The 20645-nt window shown below is 49.6% G+C and overlaps 1 protein-coding gene across 6 annotated transcripts in view; it reads right to left on the bottom strand.

Annotated features, from left to right (window-relative positions):
- Positions 1-20645, bottom strand: part of ATAD1 (ATPase family AAA domain containing 1) — a 791357-nt gene that overhangs the window by 51781 nt on the left and 718931 nt on the right. For all 6 annotated transcript variants that reach the window (XM_069611287.1, XM_069611289.1, XM_069611286.1 and 3 more), the window contains one exon: positions 17920-18053. In XM_069611287.1, the coding sequence (XP_069467388.1) occupies positions 17920-18053 (134 nt within the window). The remainder of the gene's footprint in view (positions 1-17919; positions 18054-20645) is intronic.

Raw genomic sequence — 20645 nt, 5'->3', positions numbered from 1 at the left:
TGTTTGCCTGTGAACCATGAATGTTGTTGGGTGCACTCTGTGTTGTATTAAGTGTAGTAGTATACCATCTCTCAGGTTGTGCTCCCTTAGTGGGGACGTTTCAATCAACTGTAGACCTCTCATCTTGGTCTGAAGACATGGCTGTAGATCTTAGAGAGTGAGGGGCCTGGTGCTCGGCACATTCTCATCTCCCGAGACTGTAGCAATTTCTAGTACATGTCTAGTACCAGAAACCTTGGAGTGATCTTCGACTCCTCTCTTTCCTTCCTGCCTCACACTCTCGACATTGCCAAGAAGTTCAACTATAAGCTCTGCCTACGCAAAAGAAGTTGACCGTTTCTCACTTTCCCTCAGAGGCTCTATGTGACTCACGCCCTGGTTCTCTCAAGACTGGACCACTGTAACAGCCTCCTCCTGAATCTGCCTTCTACCACTCTTTGACCCCTTCATTTTATCCAGAATAGGGCAGCAAGACTTACCCTTGGCCTTAAGCCAAGGGAACGCATGTCTCCTGTTCCAAAAAGTAATCAGTGGCTCCCGGTTGCTGCACAGATTAAATTCAAATCCCTCTGCATCATCCACAAGGCTGTCTGTGCCAAGGGACCACACTATCTTCAACTTTAGCTCATTAAATACTCTCCCTCTAGTCCACCTTGCTCCTCTGGAACCAACTCCTTGTGTGTAAAGCGTTTTGCTAAACAGAAGACAGGGGGTCGCAGGCTCCCTCCTTTGGAATAGCCTCCCCCTCGCGCTGCGCCTTGAGCAGGATCTTCTCAAATTTCACAAACTCCTCTTTTCCTCCTCCTTCTCTCCTCTGCTAATCTCACCAGTCCTGTATTGGTGTCCTTGACCCTATGCATCTTCGGGGCCTTGACCTCCCACTCCAATGCTCACCAGCTCCTGTCTCCCACAGCACTTTGCATCTGCACACCCTCTGCCCTGGTGAATCACACTTACACCTCCCGCGGCCCAGACCGTGTAGCACTCGACCATTCCTAGCACTTCGTCCATGTCTCACCCTCGAGCTTGGACTCCCCAGCACTTACCCCCCGCTTCCTTCTTCCTTTCTGCACTTGCACATTCGGAATCTCACAAGGCATAGTAGGTTCGTCCCTCTTCCCCCTCTGATCATACAATAGTAAGGGGCAGAAAATGGTCCCCTTACTAAAGAAGCTTTATGCTCTGTCTTCGACTGATGGGACAGTGCTAGACTATTGGGTCACTAAAGAAAACGCATAGAAACCCTTCATCTATCTCGGAGCTCTGTTAATAAATGTCCTACTTTCTATTAAAGTGGAATTTTGCAGCATCAGAGTAATTTTTTAAAGAGGAAAGAGAATGCGAGAGGGATCCTGATCTCATTGGCTAACTATATTGAGAAGCCCAAGGTTGCTGAAAAGGCCAACCGTGGATGCGAGGAAGGGGGTGAATTGAGAGGAAGGGACTGCCCAAAGTATTTAAGCACAATTGTGTCCAGCAGCTATTCCAAACCATTGTTGTAACTTTGTACTAGGGTCGGTATATGTCGGGCTTTGCAATCCCAAATCAAATAGGGGCCATCAGCTACCCGACACATTAAGCTATTTAAAAATAAAAACCTTTATTTAACAAAACGTGGACAGACTACATAACAATGAGAAACCATGGCACATGCAATACATGATATAACAAGAAAGAGGGGCCCACGTCGATATCCATCGATAATCCAAGTCCGCACTTGCATCAGGGGGATACCATAGCCAACCTTTATATCCACAGTCACTGAGTGGTGTCCGAAGTCCCAGTTTGAGCCAGATACAGGCGCAGCGGGACGAGATGTTCTTGGGCCTACATGTTGAAGTTATTATGGCAAGAATAGTCTCCTCCCGCTCATTGTTAAACACCAAGTCCCGCAGCCACTCACCATGTGTCAGAGCCATTTTGGATGTCCAGTGCCGAAGAAGGAACAAGTTACAAGAATACTGTTGTTCTCCAGCATGGGTCTGGCATGGATTCACATGCTCATGAATATTCCCCGTCGTCAGGCTGGGAACCCTCGGTAAAGAAAAAATCAGTATCAGTTTCGTTTCTGATCTGTCTTTCTTAGTAGTAACCAATCACTGATCTCTGGGTCATACTGCCCCGAGCCAATGACTGCCCTCTCCCAAAGCCCCGCCTCTGGCAGCCATCCTCAGATTTGGTAGCACGCCAAGTGGCAGTATGACCAAGTGAAGAGCCGCAGAGGGGTAGGTGGGAGGGTTTGCATGTGAATTCATGCCAGACCCATGCTGGAGAACAACAGTTACAGGTAAGTAAATTGTTCCTTCTCCAGCATGGGGTCTGGCATGGATTCACATGCTCATGAATAAAAGAATACATAGCAGTATACACATGCACAACCACGGGAGGTGGCAACGGGCTCAACATTAAGCAATACAACAACTCAACATTAAGCATCTCTTACCTCATCACCAGGCTCACCTTAAGCGAACAGGTTGCGCAGCACTGCTTGGCCGACCCTGGATTCCTCCCTGAAGTCCCGATCGACGCAGTAGAATCTTGTGAAGGTGTACGCTAACCTCCAGGTAGCAGCCCTGCAGATGTCCAGCAGGGGCACACCAGACAGGAACGCCGTAGTAGCAGCGATCGCTCTGGTCGAATTGGCTCTCGGACGGCCGAGCAGCGGTCGGTTTGCCAACCGATGACAATGCATAATGCAGCCGGAGAGCCATCTGGAAATGGAAGTCTTAGAGAGAGCCTTCCCTTGATTCACAGACCCAAAGTTCACAAACAGTTGCGAGGTCTTCCGAAAACTCTTTGTGCGGTCCACGTAGAACTTCAGCACTCTAGCTATATCCAGCGAGTGCAAAGTCCTCTCGGCCGGCGTCAAAGGCGACAGAAAGAAAACTGGTAACACCAAGGGCTCGTTGAGGTGGAAGTCCGACGGCAGCTTGGGCATGAAGGAGGGGTGCGTCCTCAGCACCACCCTCGTGTCATGAAAAGTCAAGTATGGAGGCTTACAAGATAGGGCCTGAATCTTCCCACTCGTTGTGCAGAGGTGATGCCCACGAGGAACGCTGTCTTCCATGACAGGAACTTCAAAGGCGCCGAATGCATAGGCTCGAATGGGGCCCCCATGAGCCTGGTCAGCACCACATTAAGTTCCCACGCCGGGGCAGGGGCCTTCACCGGTGGGAATGATCGGAATAGTCCCTTCATAAATTCCTCTACCAGGCGATGAGACCACAAGGACGCCCGTCCCGTAGTCCCGGTATATCAGGCGATGGCAGCCAGATGTATTTTTATGGAGGCGTGAGCCAGTCCAGCTTTGGCCAGCGACAGTAAGTACGGCAGCACTTGAGGGGCCGTAATCCGCAGAGGGTTAATCTTCTGTGCACGGCACCAGACAGAGAACCTCTTCCATTTATGACCGTAACACTTGAGAGTTGAGGACGCCCTGGCCTTTGCAAAACCTCTCTGCAATCAGCCGGGATATCGTACCCTCCAAACTCTAGTGCTGCAGGAGCCAGGCCTGCAAGTTCAGCGACTGTGCGTCGTGGTGTAGAATGGCGCCTCCTTCTCTGGAGAGAAGATCCGCGGCCGTCGGCAGCCTGACTGGCGGGGACGTTGACAAGTCCAGAAGGTCCGGGAACCAGATCTGCCTCGGCCACGCCGGTGCGACGAGGATCATCCTGCACCTGGACTTCTTGAGCTGGTTGATGAGGCGGAGCAGCAACGGCAATGGAGGGAACGCGTATAGGAACAGGCCGTCCCAAGGGAACGAGAAAGCATCGCCCATGCTCCTCGGCTGGGGGAACCTGCTGGCGAACCTCTGGCACTTGGAGTTTGTCGCCGTCGCGAACAGGTCAATCTGGGGTTTGCCCCATCGTTGGAAGAGTCGATCCACTTGATCCTGGCGCAGTTCCCACTTGTGGCACAAGCGTAGCTCCCTGCTGAGTGAGTCGGCGATGGTGTTTTTTATTCCTGCCAGGTGGAAGGGAACCAGAAACATCCCCTGGACAACGGCCGAGTGCCACAGATCCTGGGCCTCCTTGGATAGGGCTGGGGATCTGGTGCCCCCCTGCTTCCGTACGTAGAACATCGTGGTGGTGTTGTCGGTGAAGATCCTCACCACTTTGTCCTTCAGGGACGGGAGGAACGACTTGAGCACCCAGAACACTGCACAGAGCTCCAAGATGTTGATGTGAAGAGACCTCTCCTCCGGGAGCGAAAGGCCTCCTGCGTGGAGATCTCCGGTGTGGGCCCCCCAACCCTACAGAGAGGTGTCCATAGTCAACGTCTCCTGAAACGCCGGGGTTTGAAAGTTCGTGCCCGTCGTGAGGTGAGCCCGGGTGCCCCACCATAGGATCGCCCGACGGAACTCCTCGTCGAGGGGGATCCTGTCCTCGAAGCATCCCCCTCGCCTGAAACCAGCGGGCGTCGAGGAACTCCTGTAGCGGACGCATCCGAAGTCTGCAAAGGGGTACAAGGTAGATGCATGAGGACATCATCCCGAGAAGGGACTTGATGGACCTCACCCTGGCCACGTCCGTGGCTAACAGTCGCCGTACCTTGCCCAGGATGGTTTTGGTCCTCTCCTCTGAAGGGGAGGCCAATTGCTCCACTGTATCGAGCTTTGCCCCCAAAAACAGTGCTACTTGCGACGGAACCAGGTGGGATTTGGGGTAGTTGATGGAGAACCCCAGCTCCGTGAGCAACCGGACGGTCCTCGCCATATGATCGACGGCGAGCTCCCTTGACCTTGCCCGGATTAGCCAGTCGTCCAGGTAGGGGTAGACGTGGATCCCCTGCAGGCGCAGCCGCGCCACCACTGGTGCCAGGCACTTGGTGAAAACCCTGGGTGCCGACTTTAATCCGAACGGTAGGGCTCTGAATTGGTATTGGCGTCCTTGAACCACGAACCTGAGGAACTTCCTGTGCCTTCTTAGAATGGGGATGTGGAAGTAAGCATCCTCCAGGTCCAGCGACGATAGGAAGTCGCCTTCCTCCAGCTGTCCCAGCACGTGCTGGAGGGTGACCATCCTGAATTTCTGCACCTTGATGTACCTGTTTAAGCGGCGCAGGTCCACGATGGGGCGCCAACCGCCTGTCTTCTTCCTGACGAGGAAGTACCTCGAGTACACTCCGGAGCCCCGGAGCCTTCTGGGGACGAGCTCGATGGCACCTTTCTTGAGCATCGCCCTTACCTCCAACAGCAGTTGAGGGATGTGATTTTCCTTCCTGGCCACGGGAGGAATGCGAGGGCACTTCTTTTGGAATTCCAGCGAGTGCCCGTTGGCCAGGGTGTCCAACACCCAACGGTCGGTGGCGATGGACTCCCACACGCCGACGAACTTCGTCAGCCGGCCTCCCACCGGGGTGCTTCGGTGGGGGCCTGACAACACGGCTGGCCGGGTCAGTCTTGCCTCCTCGGCGACGACGGCGGGAACCCCCTTGTTTGCCGTGACCTCTGTAGGCCTCCTGGGAAGAGGAGCGGGCCGCCTGGCGGTAGGTGGAGGAGCCACCGCTGGATCCTTTGGAGGCACCCTGTCTGCCTCCAGAGCTCCGAAAGGGCCGTCGCTGCTGAAGCACTCCAAGGGCCCGGGCCGTCTCCGAGTCGGTCTTGATGGCCTGTAGAGACTCATCCACTGCCTTACCAAAGAGGTTGTTGGCGTCGAACGGCATGTCCAACACTCTGGTCTGGACGTCCTGGCGAAAGTCTGTCGCCCTGAGCCATCCTTGTCGTCGGAGGCAAACTCTGTTGCCCAGTTGGCGAAATCCTGTATCAGCAATGTCCGTTGCCACCGTAATGGCGTGATCCGACGCCACCTCGCCCTCCTGCAGAATCTCTAGGGCCTCTGCCCTTTTGTCATCAGGCAGGAAATCTAGCAGGGGAGCTATCTTGAACCAGAGCTCCCTGTTTTAGCGGGGCACGATCGCTAAGGCATTGGCCGCCTTAATCGTCGTCGCCGCTGACGAGATGACTCGTCGTCCCATAGAGTCCAACTTCTTACCCTCGCTGTGCGGCGGGGAGGTGGAAGTTGAAGACGCCGCGCCCGCTGCCTTCTTCTTGGCCGCTGCCGAGACGACAGCGTGGGCTGGGCCCTGAGGCACAAGGGGGTGGCATCAGGGACTCAGTACTTCTTCTCGTACCTGTCCCTCTTGGCGGGTGTCGTGGAAGGGTTCTTGAGGATAGCCAGCCCCTCGTCCCAGATGTCGTCGAGCGAAGGCACCGCGAGGACCGTCTTCCTCTTGGCCTCTCGTCGTTGGTAAAGAAACTCTTCCTTTTTCTGTTCCTCAGGGCAGAGCTGGAAGAGCTCGGATGCCCTGGTTATCATGGCGTGAAAGGAGCCAATTTCGTCAGGGGGTGGGGGGGTGATGACGGGATGTCCGTTGTGTCATCGCCGTCGTCGTCCGTCCCCGTCGCTGTATCCTCTCTAGGGTCCGGCGAGGGGTATGACGGGTCCACAGGCCTCGCGGGCACGAAGGGAGGAGCGGGGTGGACTCTCCTCCGCTTGCTCGGAGGGCTTCCCGACAGGCCTGGTTCTGGATCCTCCGTCGGGGTCCGTGGTAACCTTGTCCTTATCTCAGTACATAAGGATTGGATCGCCAACAAAATGGCCGCCCAGCTATCCTGGGGCTCGGGAAATGACTGCGACAGACGGGATGGCTGCTCCACTGGGCCTTCTTCGTCGCCATCGTTGCTATCTTCGATCACATCAGCGGGAACCATCCCCTGGGATCGAACCTTCTCGAATTTCTCGTTGAGGCCCTTCCCGTTTTCCATCAGATCCTCCTCAGAGACTGATTCCGAGTCTGTAATGGCCACCGGCCCCCCCCCCCTCTTTTTCCACCAGGGCCTTCAAGGGGGTCTTAACGATGGGCTGGAAAGGGGATTCCCTCCACGGTGGCAGGGATACTCTGGGCCCAGAGGCCGTTTCCACTGGCGTAGTCTCAGCCGGCCTCGCCAGGGTCACAGCGACCACTTCGATAGAGGCCTTCGCCGGCTGGATCAAAGCCCTCACCACCTTAGGTGCGTCCTGTGCCTTCACCTTGGGGGGAGGGTCAGCGCCTCGCTCCCCCTCGGGTCCCTTTGAGATCGACCGGGGCCGCTCCAGCAGCTTACCCGGGTTCTCGGACTTCCTCTTCCCCGAACCAGAGCGCTGGCTCGTGGTTGAACGTGCCGGGGAAGTCACGCCCTGCATGGCAGCCGAAGAGCCCGACCTTTCGGTGCTCCCGGTGCCCGTGAACTCGCGGTGCTTGGTTTTCTGTTGGGCCCCCGTCACCGGGGCGCCCTCACAGGACTTAGAAGCCCGCTCAGACTTTTTGTTCGCCTTCTCACCTGCTGTGCCCTTCTCCAGCTAGGCGGTGAGGCTGGAACGACGATCTTGTTTGGTCCGTTCCGAAAGGTTCTTGCAGAACGTACAGTCCTTCTCCACGTGCGTCTTGTCCTCATGAAGGCAGTAGAGACATCGCGAATGCTCGTCCTCCTTGAAAACATTTTGTAATCCGCATCCAGGGCAGTACCTGAACAGCTTGGTTCCGGGCGTCGAGCTTCCCTTGTCCTGGGCCATGTCTGTTGAGGTAGGCCGCAGATCTTCCGGAATCCTCCAAGAAGTGTAAACTCGATGAAAACTTCACCCTCTAGGGGCGTAGAAGAATTCCGAAAAGGGTCCCCGTTATCGGAAGTAGAAACGGTGGAGCTTGAGGCTCGATTAAACCGAAAAATGAGAAAATCTCCTGAAAAAGCGCGAAAACGCAGCAAAAAACAAGAGCTAAGCACGAGGACTCCCAACACTTGAACGTGCGGTAAAAATCTGAGGATGGCTGCCAGAGGCGGGGCTTAGGGAGAGGACAGTCATTGGCTGGGGGCAGTATGACCCAGAGATCAGTGATTGGTTACTAAGAAAGACAGATCAGAAACGAAACTGATACTGATTTTTTCTTTACTGAGGATTCCCAGCCTGACGACGGGGAATATTCATGAGCATGTGAATCCATGCCAGACCCCATGCTGGAGAAATGTGATTTATTGGAAGACACGCAGCAGTGTTAATGGAGTGGTTTTAATGTTTTTGGATCAACGCAGAAGAAACTGTTCTACAATGCAAGAGATGATTATGAAAAAATAATGCATTTTAGAAGTTATGGAGGTTTTATGCTGGTTATTTAGATTCATAGAGATTAAATAATGTGGGGAGGTAAATGCAAATTGGTATTGCATATAGTGCTGGAGTATAGCGTGCATCATTGCCGGAATGAGTGTGAAATGCATTTTAGTGAAATGCATTTTGGATAAATTTGAATAGTGTTTCAGCTATGGTAAAATGTTTTGCTCAAGGAGTACATTCATGGAAATAAGGATGTAAATTGAGATGTTCACAATGAGTATAATTATTAAGTTATGAGAAGTGAAGTACTGAGATGTTCACAGATTTCTTTAGTAGATCTAATATGCACAGGGATGTTTTATAAAATTTGGAGAGTATTTAATAATCACTTTTGATGATTAATTGTGTCTACGCGCGCCCGCATCATGGTGACTGATCACCATGGCTGGTGGTGCAACTCATCCCTGTTTAATGTAATGTAGTTTATAATGCGCATTTGTGATGTTTGTGTGTTGTGGACAGCGAATTTGGAGTGGAGTTAGCGTCTGTGAGCGCAATGTGTAGCGTGATTGTGTAAGTATAGGACAAGGGTGTGCACAGGAGGCAACAAGTTGTGTAGTTGTACGTGTGTGAGAGGTAGTACATGTGTGTAGTTGTGTGTGTGCTGGGTGTTTCACGCTTGTGGATGTAATCGTGTGAGAAGTTGCACGTTGTTGTGGAGTAGTTGTGTATATTAGGAGTTGCATGCATGTTTTTGGGGTTGGCTTTCACACCCTGGCCAGGTGTGTTTGCTGTCGTAGAAGCCCCATTGTTTTTGGAGGAGTTTGGACACTAGAGGAGTAGTGCTACAGTAAATTGACCTTTTGAGTGGGTAGCTGTGATGGACACAAGGGCAAGGGGCCCATTATGTGCTTTTAGATGTTTTCATCACAGGTTGTGCGTACAAGATTTGGGGCATGAGGCCCTCATGGTAGTCATTCTGTGCGATGAGGTTTTGTTAGGAGCAAAGTTCAGTCTCCTAATGTTGGTTTCTGTAGTGCCAGGCAGTGCGTATTTAGGAGGAAATATTAGCTGTTATGCACGCCAGTTTATTTTTGGTTTTCAATAGTTGGAGGGCACAACACAGATTGTAGGCCAGTGGTTTCTTTTGGTGTGAAGTTGTGGTCATTGAGGACCAGGTAGATCGACACACTGGCAAAAGTTTTTTTTTTGGTTGAGTTTTATCTATATTGAATTTAACTATATGGTTAAATTGGGAGTTTTCAGACTGCACCACAGATTTTTCCATCTTTTGTTGTGCTTCTGATTTGGTTTGCAAATTTGGAGTTTTGCATTACACCACATCATCCTTGTGGTGGTGTTTTGTTTTGACAGCTTTGCATAGTTTTTCTAGTATGCATATCCCCGCACCACCCTCTTTCTTTTGTGGTTTGTGATTTTTGTGGTCTTTGTGTTGTGTGTCACTTTTACTATCATTTTGCATCCTTTTTAAAGTTTTCTGCGGGGGTGAAGGGATGAGGCATGGTTGTGCGTTTGGAATTCTGTAGGCATGTGTAGGACATTTATTTGACCATTGCGTTAGTTTACAAGTCAGTGGCAATGCCATTTTGGTAGGTGCGTTTGCCTCTCTCTGAGGGGTTGTTTGTGCTCAGGTGTGGCAGACCTGAGACCTGGGGTGGCAGTCCTGGAGGAGGGAGATTAGTTTAGGAGGGTTTTTGTCTGTAGTTTAGTTTGTCCTTTGTGGCAAGGTTTGTGCTTGGTGGTGGCAGCACCGAGACCCTGGCGTGGCAGGCCAGGGTAGGAGTCATGGTTGGATACGATTGTTGTCCTAGCATGATTGTGGGTGTGTGATGGGTCTGTGGTTGTTTTAAGGGGGAGATGTGTTGTAACCTGGATGTTGAGTGCGACTGTCTGTGTGAGTGCAGGGCCTCTTGGAATGTTTGATGTGGAGCTTGGAGTGTGGGAGGTTTGAGTGTTCCAAGAACTGACAGTTGGGACTTGGAGCTGGGCAGGGAACCAGGGCAGAGGCTTGTAGATCTTCTCTCCTACTTCTTATCTAAACTATGTAACTAAGACAATAAAGCATGTTCCTGTTTCTACTCACCTGGGTCAGCCTGGTTCCTGCTCCTTGTACATCAATGGCCCAGGGTACAACTTGCAGCAGGCAAGTTACATCAAGATCCTCACCACCTTGCCCTTCAGAGACAGAAGGAACGACTTGAGGGCCCAGAACACTGCCTGTAGCTCAGGATATTGATATGGAGATGTTTCTCCTCCGGGGGCTACAAACTTCTGGTGTGTAGACGTCTGGTGTGGCGACCCCAGCCTTCCAGGGAAGCGTCCGTGGTGACCGTCTCCTGTTATGGGTGTTTTTGAAATCCCATGCCCTGGGCGATGTTGGAGCCGACGCCTCACCATCCTATTGCCCAACGGAACTCCTCGTCGAGAGGGATCTTGTCCGTGAAGGCACCTGTATCCAGCGAGCATCCAGGAACTCCTTAAGGGGTCACATTTGCAACCTGCAGAGCCGGATGCAGTAGATGCAGGACATCATGCCCAGTAACGACTGGCCCGTACCGTGGCTGTCTTTGTCGACGACAGTCGCTGCACCTTTTCTTGAATGGCTGCTACCCTCTCCTCCGCGGGCCACGCCAGACAAGACACTGTATTGAGTCTGGTGCCTAGGAACAGCACATTCTGCGATGGTGTTAGCAGGACTTCGGATAGTTGATGGAGAATCCCAGATACATCAGTAGCTGGACAGTAGTCTCCTTGTGTCAGATGGCCAGCTCCCGCGAGCGGGCGCAAATGATCCAGTCATTCAGCTACGGGTATACGCGTATGCCCTGTAGACTTAGATGGGCAGCCACTGATGCAAGCAAGGTATTTTGACTTCAAGCCGAAAGGTAGAGCCTTGAACTGGTAGTGCCGTCCCTGCACTACGAAACATAGAAACCTCAAATGTTTCTTGTGAACAGAGACGTGGAGGTAGGTGTCCTCCAGGTCCAACAATGTCAAGAAGTCTCCTTTTTCCAGCTGGCTGGGCACATACTGCAAAGTGACCATCCTGAACTTTTGGGACTTGAGGTATTTGTTCAGATGTCATATGACATTTGTCTAGGATGGGCCTCCAGCCCCGTCTTCTTTCAGAACAGAAAGTATCTGGAATAGACTCCAGAGCCCCAGAGCCGTTCAGGGACTAGCTCCATTGCTCATTTTTGTAGCATGGCCCATACCTCTTCCAGGAGCTGAGGGATGTGCTGCTCCTGACGGGTAACCTGAGGGATCCGCGGACACCTGTGTTGAAACTCCAGGGTGTGTCACTGATCAAGACGTCCTGTCGATGGTGATGATCTTCAACTCGCTGACGAACTTAGTCAGCCAAGCTCCTACTGGGGTGCACGAGTGGGGGCCCGATGTCCCGGCCGGCTCAGTCTTGCTTCGATGCCAGCATCCTGCCCTGCACGCGACTGTGACACTGTCCTCCACTACCGTAGGTCCTGGAATGGCCTCTGTAGGCTTCCTGAGTTGTGGATCTGGGTCAGGGAGAATTCTCATAAATGTGCTTATTCCCTTCACCTTAGATACCCCCAGCAACTTTGCTGGATTTTGAGGACTTGATTTTTTTTTACCTGGAGAGAGAGTGAGCCTTTTTTTGCACTCTCTCATGTATTTTGATATGTTTTTTACTCTTGTGTTCTTTGATTATGGAGTTTTAGCTAACTCCATAAGCATCATCTTTTCATTTTTGTGTCACACAGTACCTTTGGACTTCCCAAAGTTTAAATACCTTCCCTGGATTCAACTACTGTTCCCCAGAGAATGTAAAGTTAAATTGACTTTACTAGTCTTTTTAAATTCATAGACCCAGCACACACTATCTCGCTACAGAGTGCTGAAGGGGTTACTTAGTATCCCCTATGTCTAAACACTCATGTAGCTGTCAAAAGCTACCCTTTCCTATTGAAAAGGTTGGTGGCAGTAGTTTTATAACAAACTACCATGATTTTTCCCGACCGCGAACACCGGTAGCTAAAAATCGGGGCTGCTATGTTTTTCAATATGGCGCCCAAGACCACTCTGTAAAAACAGAGTCTGGTCATCTTTTTTCGCCGTTTCTTTGTGGAAAGGTCCTTCTGGTGTTTAACTCTGCGCGCCAAACCAAATTCGGTCCCTTTGTTCGTGGAACTTTCGCGGGCTTCAGGACTAAAGTCCGCCCTTGGCATCTGAGTGTCTGGGGTGAGCAGGAAGTGAGGGAGGTGCCTGAAACTCCCTGTGCTTGCTTGATTCTCCTAGGAGACCCAGATGCACTCTGATGTGATTGGCTGGCTGACTGTCCAGCAAGGACAGCCACCCTGCTGGGTGAGTGACAGCTAGGCTGGAATCAAAGGGAGAGAACTGTTTAAAAGACGAGTCTCCAGGACTGGAAAGCAGAGTCGACCATTGGAATGAAAGAACCGAAGGCTAGCTGGAAGAGGATGGCTGCTGCAACCACTGGACCGATGGTTTGCCCGGTGAAGCCCTGCTGCAAATCCGAATTGCCAGATCTCCATTCGACAGAGAAGCTCCTTCAAGGATGGCTTCTTCCTTTGAGTTGGTGGGACCAATCAACTCAGAAAACACCTGGATACCATTCTCAAGGCTGGTTAAAGTTTAACCAGGGAGAAGGAAACCAGTTTGTGTTTTGAAGCCACAGCTACTTGAGTGGAAGTGACTCCATTTTGTTTTCTCCAAGACGATCCCGTGCAGTGCAGGCGTCCCCTGACGTCGTCCTTCTTGTCCCCACGACTGAGGCTCAGGAACAGTGAGATCTGCAGGAGCTGCTAGGAACCAACGTCTTCAGCTGCATCTTTTTGCTTCACATTAAGGTACTGTGCCATCCGGTTGAGAGATCCTAACTCTCGCGAGAAAGTTTGTGAAACTTTCCCGACTTGCAGTCCTAATCAGCTTGTGATCCAGCATATCATTCTTTTTCATCTAAACTACTTCTGATAACTTTTACAAAGACTTCTCCATTTGTTACCAGAACTGCTCTGTCCTATACAAGAACACCAGACTATTGACTTTGGCCTGGCTTATTGAATTGAACTGACCCTCCTGGAACACTGAACCTTTGCATTACCTAACAGAAGTGTTTTCTAATCCTTTGTAAAAACCTATGTCTTTTTTAGCCCCATTGAAAGTAACTGAAGTGACATTTGGCTCCTTTTTCAGGGGAGCTCAAACTTTCCCTACAACTTAAGAGTTTGATACTGTAGTGTATTAGTGTTTAATAATAAGTCGATTTCTACTAGTGAATGTTTTCTAAATGATTGTATAATAAATGTATGAGTGTTTTTCCAAGAAACCTTGAGACTAAGTGTATACTTCAACCACTGTGATTGTGATACTTCTGTGTAACTTCATCTACTGCTCACATTCCCTCTTGGGATAAGCCTGGCTGCTCAACTTGCTACGAAAAAGTTTGTGTTACAGACTTATACTAAAGGTTGGTTTTTGCTTACACCTGTAGTCCTAATTGTGTGTGGTGTTCCCAGATGGTACTGCATGCAATTCTGCCTAACAATCTGGAAGGCAGACGGTACGATTTGGAGAAACCTTTGCAAGACCTGCTCGACTTTCCCGTGGAGGAGCAAAAAGAAGAGCGGTGCTGCTGGAGAGTGCCCAGGGAACGAGCCGTCTCCGTATCTGCTTTGATGGCCTGGAGGGACTCGTAGACCTTCCCAAATAAATTCTCTGAGTCGAAGGGCATGTCCACCATCTTCGTTTGGACCTCCCGATAGAAATGTGTGGCCTTTATACAGCCGTGGGGATGAAGGCAGACACTGTTCGTCATCTGCAGGAACTCTGTCTGCGACGTCCAATGCCACTGATGCCGCGATCAGACGCTACTTCCCCTGCCTGGAAGACAGCGATTGCCTCCATTCTCTTATTGTCAGGAGGGACTCCAGAATAGGCCCCAGCTTGTACCACAACTCCCTGTCGTACCTGGCTAGGATCGCCAGTGCATTGGCCACCTTAATAGTGGACGCTGCACTGTAAATTACCTTCTTTCCCATGGTGTACATCCTCTTCCCGTCGCTGTCCGGAGGGTCTGAAGACGACAAGGACGGGTTGGCCGATCATTTCCTCGCGGCCACAGATACCACCGAATCCGGTGATGGCTGCGGCCTCAGGCACTTGGGTGCTGAGTCCGGCACCAGATACTTCTACTCCAGCCTATCCCCTTTGGCTGGAGCTGTGCAAGGGTTCTTCATGAGGACCAGGCCCTCTTGCCAAACGTCGTCCAAAAGGGGTACCGTCATGATCATCTTCTTTCTTGGCCTCGCGCCTCTGGTACAAGAAACACTCCTCCTTGGTTTCCTCGGGCACATGCTGGAATAGCTCAGAGGCTCTGGAGATCATGGAGTGGAACAATACCACCTCATCCAGTGGTGACAGCCTATGTGGAGCATCCAAATGCGGAGACTCGCCGTCTGCTCCGACAAGATCCTCCTTGTCATCTGTCGTGGCCGTATCCGTAGCAGGGTCTGCTGGGGGAGAAGGGATCCTGAGGTGGTGGCGGAGGTTGAAATGGGGCATCGGATGACGCTTCCTCTTCTTTGCTGGAGGCTGATCAGGGACCTGGGGGACCACCGGAGTCCGGTACTTCCTCCTCTGGAACTCTGAGACCAAGGTGTGCAGGGTCCACAGAATGTCCAAGGAAATGTCACTCGGCTGAGACGGCAGGACCAGAAAACTAGGTCCTGCGCCGTCGTTGTCCTCCTCCTCCTCCTGCTCCTCTTCAATGTCGTTGTGGATCATGTTTATGGACTCCTGGTATTTGCCGTCCGTGGACGAGACCTCCATGGCCTGGCCTGTGGCCTGGGAGGGCTGTTTCGGGGCCTTCTCGCCCCCCCTCTTTTTTTCCCCACTGAGGATCTTGAACCGGGGCCTGAACCGGTTTCTCTCCTTCTGGTCTTTGCCAAAGTCACTGCGGCGGTGGCGCACCTTGATGGTAGGGATCCCTTCTGTGCAGCGGGGGCTATCTTTGCAGGGTCAGCGCCCTTAGCTGTCATGGCAGTAGCCATCGCTGACTCTGTCACTGACAAAGCCTTATCCTGTGCCGATTGAGCCTGCTTCGGCTGTTCGGCCTTCTTATTCTCCATCCGCAGCTTCTCGGAATTCTCACGTAGTTTAGCCAGGGTAGATTTCCTTTTCGAGGAGGATCTTGATTGCCGGCTGGCAATGAAGGCGGAAGGTAATGTCGATCGTGCCCTATCCACCTTGGGACCTGCATCTGCAGCAAACCCGGTGGACTCGGAACTTGCGGTTCTTGGCCTTGTCTTGAGCCCCCACGGATGAGGCGCCCTCAAAAGACTGAGAAGACCGCTCCTCGGACCTGCCGGTCCTGGGTGAGGCATGACCCTGCTTGGGGCACGCGTCCGAGGCCTCTTCGTTAAACCACACCGTCAGTCTACTGTGCCTGTCCCTCGTCGTCTTCTTGGAGAACCCGAGGCATATTTCGCACTCCACCTCCTTGTGGTGCAGGTAGTAGAGGCATTGCAGGTGTTTGTCTTCAACAAAAACGTTCCGTAGCCCGCATTTGGTGCAGGGCATGAAGAGTGACCTGCCCTCCGTCTCCTCTGTCATGGTCGGAGGGTGTGAAGTAGGCACGATGGCCTTCTAGAAACTTTGACGATCTTTGCCCTTGCAAGCAGTGTAATTCACCAACAACGGGTCCCGCTGTCGGCAGATGGAGAAAAGAGCACAGAGGCTCCTTTGGTACAATAGTAGAACTTCTTCCATCGAAAACACGAAACAACGTACAAGTAGCTAGGAGACCAAACTCAAGGACTCCCAACACTGAAGCGTGCAGTAAAAATCTAAAGATGGGTGCCAGAGGAGGGACTTAGGGCGAGGACTGTCATTTGATGGGGGCAGTATGACCCAGAGGACAGTGATTAGTTTAAAGGGGAAATACAGTTTGAAATTTAAACTATTTTTTCCTTTACCAAGTATTACCAGCCTGATGACAGGGAATATTCATGAGCATGTGAATCCATGCCAGACCCCATGCTGGAGAAGTGCTAGTACCCTCTAATAAATGGGCCCCGAGCTTGTGAATCAATTACCACTTTTTTCCGTCTGGACTGTGCAATATTAAAATGGTATAAACCTCGTACTAAGTTTATAAGAACTGGTAGAATAATTTGCACCAGCATTTATTTGAGAATTAAGCAGGCAAAACACCACAAGAGTGAAAAAATAAATCATATTTCGGACTGAACAAGCTCTAAAAGATATATGCAACATGGTTATAGAACTACACAGTATAATGAAGTGACGAGAGAGCTGGCGTAACTGTGATATGTAGGCCATCATGTAATTGCCACTATGGTGGTGCTATTTCTGAGGATTGTCGTCTAATGAAGATGGATACTCATATGATAATCTTCGAAGAGAATGTCAGTTGGAAATATCAGCAAGTACTTCAATGATGATTTTAGTAATTCCAGCAATTCTAAAGGGCCCCCAACTTCCACCTAAATGGCTCACTCGCTCCTTAGTTTGGCAAAATATGGGGCCACTTTGAAAAATAAATCTTTCCAGGGCCCAGTTTGGTTCCCAGTCAAGCCCCGAGAATGTATACATATTTAAGAACTATTTATGAAGCATGTGCATCAGAGTTCTTTTAAACAAAAAGATGCTGTTACGGTACATTGAGAAAACCTCACATGACATAATATTAAAGAATACAGTCAAAAAATCTCATCCGCAGGCCATAAAAGCAACACAAATCAAAGGCGAATTATCAATCATTTTAAAGAGTTTCCACTGTTCCCTCCCTAAATACAGTAACACGCACCACATGGATATAAATCAACACCTGTCAGGCAGCGATGCAAGACTTTCAGTTGAGTTTTAGCAAAGAACAACATTTTGTGTCAAGTACGACTTCATACAGAAGCCCACTTACAATATATTTTTTAATAAAATGTGCATGCCTTTATTAGGAGCAGTGTTCTATCAGAAACAATCCAAGGCACAAGGGGAGAAAATACGAGGTCGGTCCCATAAACTCATAAGTAGGGAGAGGCGCTCCTGGTGTTGTAGTGGGGGTAAATGACTCCTGCAGACACAGCTACTGAAACTCTCAAACTGCAGAAACACCATTGCCTCATAATAGTCATAACTGGTTTTTCATTATATTTGTTTTCATATAAATTGTGCATAAAGTACTTGGGTCAATCGCCCCATCCCCCTACCGATTAACGCCCTCCCCCCAAGTTGGGCCAAAGCTGCCCAGATTATCAGTCACAACTAAAATGAGGCACCTTCACTGGATGTGCATTTAGATATCATGGCTTGCCCTTTTGAAGCCGCATTCCTATTGGTTCCTCTAGTGTTTATTTCCCTATGTTTGTACCCTTTCCCAATTGGAAACTGAACGGTGGGCCTCATCGAGGATGCCAGACTTATGCCACAAGCGGGCAAACCACTATCACAGACTGCCATGACATGCCTTTATCCCCAGGTGTCGCTCTCCCACCAACCACTGCAGAGGACGCGAAAGCACCTGCAAATTCCATCCCCAACCCTAATCATGCAAGAGGAGGTAACACAAAATTGGGACTTTGACTTTCGATATCGCTATGCACAGCCCTAATTGATTAACACAGTTACAAGTATTTTAAACTAAAGAACTTTTCAACACAAAAATAAAAAGTACATGTAATGTTATCTCGTGTGTCAACAGAACTACAAAAACATTGTGTTTTCACTAGGAGACAACCTTTGTGTTTAGTAACATTACAGTGTGTTTTAAACACAATCTGCGTATACCAACCCATCTTCCGCTGTAGAGTTGATGTATTCCCTCACACAGAAGAGCGCAGCATCTCGACACATTTCTTTCAGATCACTGCCTGAAAAGCCGTCAGTTTCTTCGGCAACTTTGTGCATGTCCAATTCACTATCCACCTAACAAAGTGAAACATGCATGAATTAGGTCTCATAATTGTGACTTTCAAAGGGAAATGAAGCATTTGTCCAAATTATATTCAAATGTGAATCAAAAAATGCATTCAGACATGCACATTACTATGAGCATGTGTGGTCTCTCAGAACTAGCATTCCAACTCAAACCTCTAACTCTAACGATGAATAAATGAAGTCTTTATATTGTTATCATACGTGTACAGTTGGAAATTGATTATTGGCAAGTCCGTGTTATGGCTGACTGTTGCCACCATTTTCCTAATATATTTCAGGATACAGTCATGCTTTGTATTACCTACAGCCACTGCTGGCAGATTATTTCAGCAATTAGAAGACACACAGCTTAATTAGTAAATAAGGTATGCTGTTACTAGGTCTCGTTATAGCATGACCTGTCATTTGCATTGGCTTCTGGCTCCTACTGTGTTGTGGGTGGGCCAGAGCGAGCAGATCAGAGGGTGCTATTAAATCAGCTGTTTCAGGCAGGCCAGGTTTTACAGCCGCCTGCAAGAAGAGAACGAGAGGGGGTGGAGGGAGGCAGATTAAATGGGGCAATAATGGTCAGAGGAAGAACTAGTAATAGAGGGACGGAGGGCAAATAAGTGAGACAAGTAGAGAAAGTGAAAGGGAGAGGAAAAGTGACAGATGGTGGGCGAAAGAGAGACACAGGAGGTCAGTATTAGAGAAAGAACACGAGTTAGAGAGAGATAATGCATACGTTAGGGTTTTGTTAAGTGTTGGTGTTCAGCATTTCAGAGGCTCACCTGCATACAAGCTAGTACAGGGGCATGTGCAGCAACAAGAGTTGGCGACAAAACTGAAGAGTGCAGCTAGTGCTTAGCTTGTGTGATTCATGTTGACTAAAGCCAGTAAGTCAGGTGAAGGGTGCTATTTTAGAATTTGTAGGGTCGCTATTAAGGTGGGAGATTGATAGTTCTACCTTAGTCATACACCAGGCCAGTAACTAAGGGCCTAACACTGAGACCACAAAGATTAATTTCATGTGCTCGTCTAAAGAGTCCAGCTCCAGAACAGTGGTTGTAAAGACAAAAAACACATTACCTACTTGATACAATAATCATGCAGACTGGGTACCTTCTGTAAAGGATCATGGGCATAGTAACCCAATTACAATTCGAAGGAATTCCAAAAACACAGTATCCTGGAAAAATAAAATACCAGCTTCATTAGGTTTCACCATTTTAATGTCGGAAGGAATTAAATGATTTATGGAGGTATGTTAGTCCAGGTGTCAGCCTGCCTCGACTTCCAAATTTAAGTCCACTTCCAGCTGGTCCTGGGCTCAATCCAAGGTTAACGCTGTGATAATATAACAGAGTTGGAGTTTCCATATGCATTTCCTCACGTCTTGCACCCCCTACATCCGGGACTCCTGCGCCCCTCCTCTCCCCCCACCCAGACTGGACATTTGGGGAAAGATACTCGCATTCATTTACCCATAGAAAAAGTCAAAATGTCTATGCAGTGCACAGCGAAGAACGCTGGACGGAAATGGACCAGGTACAAAACAACTTGGGCATGAAGCGTTGACTCGATTTCTGGGAGGGGTCTGGGGTTATTCCGTCCAGTATTTATTCAAATATTGTACAGGAAGGGGGGTGCCCCCTTCTCCCAAAGTTATATCTATATATGTGTCCCAACAATGCGGGAGATAACCAGGGTTGTTTCCGAAATAACTGGGGTTAACCGAAAACGGGGAGGGGGAAAGAGGATACCATATGAAATTGGCAGGGTGGGGAGAGGCTGAAGACCATGTTCAAAGCTTTAATGTTTTCACATAACCAGGGTTATTTTTGCATAACCCGAGTTATAGTAGAAAATGGGATCGGGAATGAAAATGCGACATGTTTACGAATAACCATTACTATTATCGGGGTTATACTAACCACGGTTATAGGAAACGTTTTTAAAAAGAGGAACATCATTTGATTAATACAAAATAAATTACAAAATGTTAGAGCTACAGTGATGTGGAGGGTAATGGGTGCGGCCGAAGACTATGGCTACTGGGTTACTTTAAGGAACCGAATGGTGCAATATGGAAAGTGCACTCTGCCGAAGGACGTGAACGCTGGCCATTGCCTGCAAAAAAACAATTGTATAACAAAACCCTTGAAAACTGTAGGGCAACTCCCAGCGATCAGTCCGAGAAAATACAACTCGCTAGGGAAAAAGACTAGGTGCACCCACTTTTGAGAAAGACAAGTTTTATTTTGTATACAAAAAGAAAAGGCGACAAGGTATTCCAAGTCCACTTCCACAGAGCACTCCAACGTCTCCCGCACAAGATTCAAGTTATACACCCACAAATCGTCACCCATGACGTAATCAATATACAATGTTAACCCCCCACCCTCATTGGCTACCGCCTATATATATGCTAATGATTACATATAACCCATTCTCAAATTGGTTCCAGTGTCTTCTCACTTATCTTCACCACATGTGGGTGCTGTGCTGGCCCATCATGGAATGCTGTAGAGAAAGGTGTTAACATCAACTGGCACCACCCTACCTTTTATCCTAACCACATGACATGCACCTGGTTATCAA

The sequence above is a fragment of the Ambystoma mexicanum genome, chromosome 8, assembly GCF_040938575.1.
Source record: "Ambystoma mexicanum isolate Mex_15411 chromosome 8, UKY_AmexF1_1, whole genome shotgun sequence".
Lineage (NCBI taxonomy): Eukaryota > Metazoa > Chordata > Amphibia > Caudata > Ambystomatidae > Ambystoma > Ambystoma mexicanum.
This window is presented reverse-complemented; position numbering and strand designations above follow the sequence as displayed.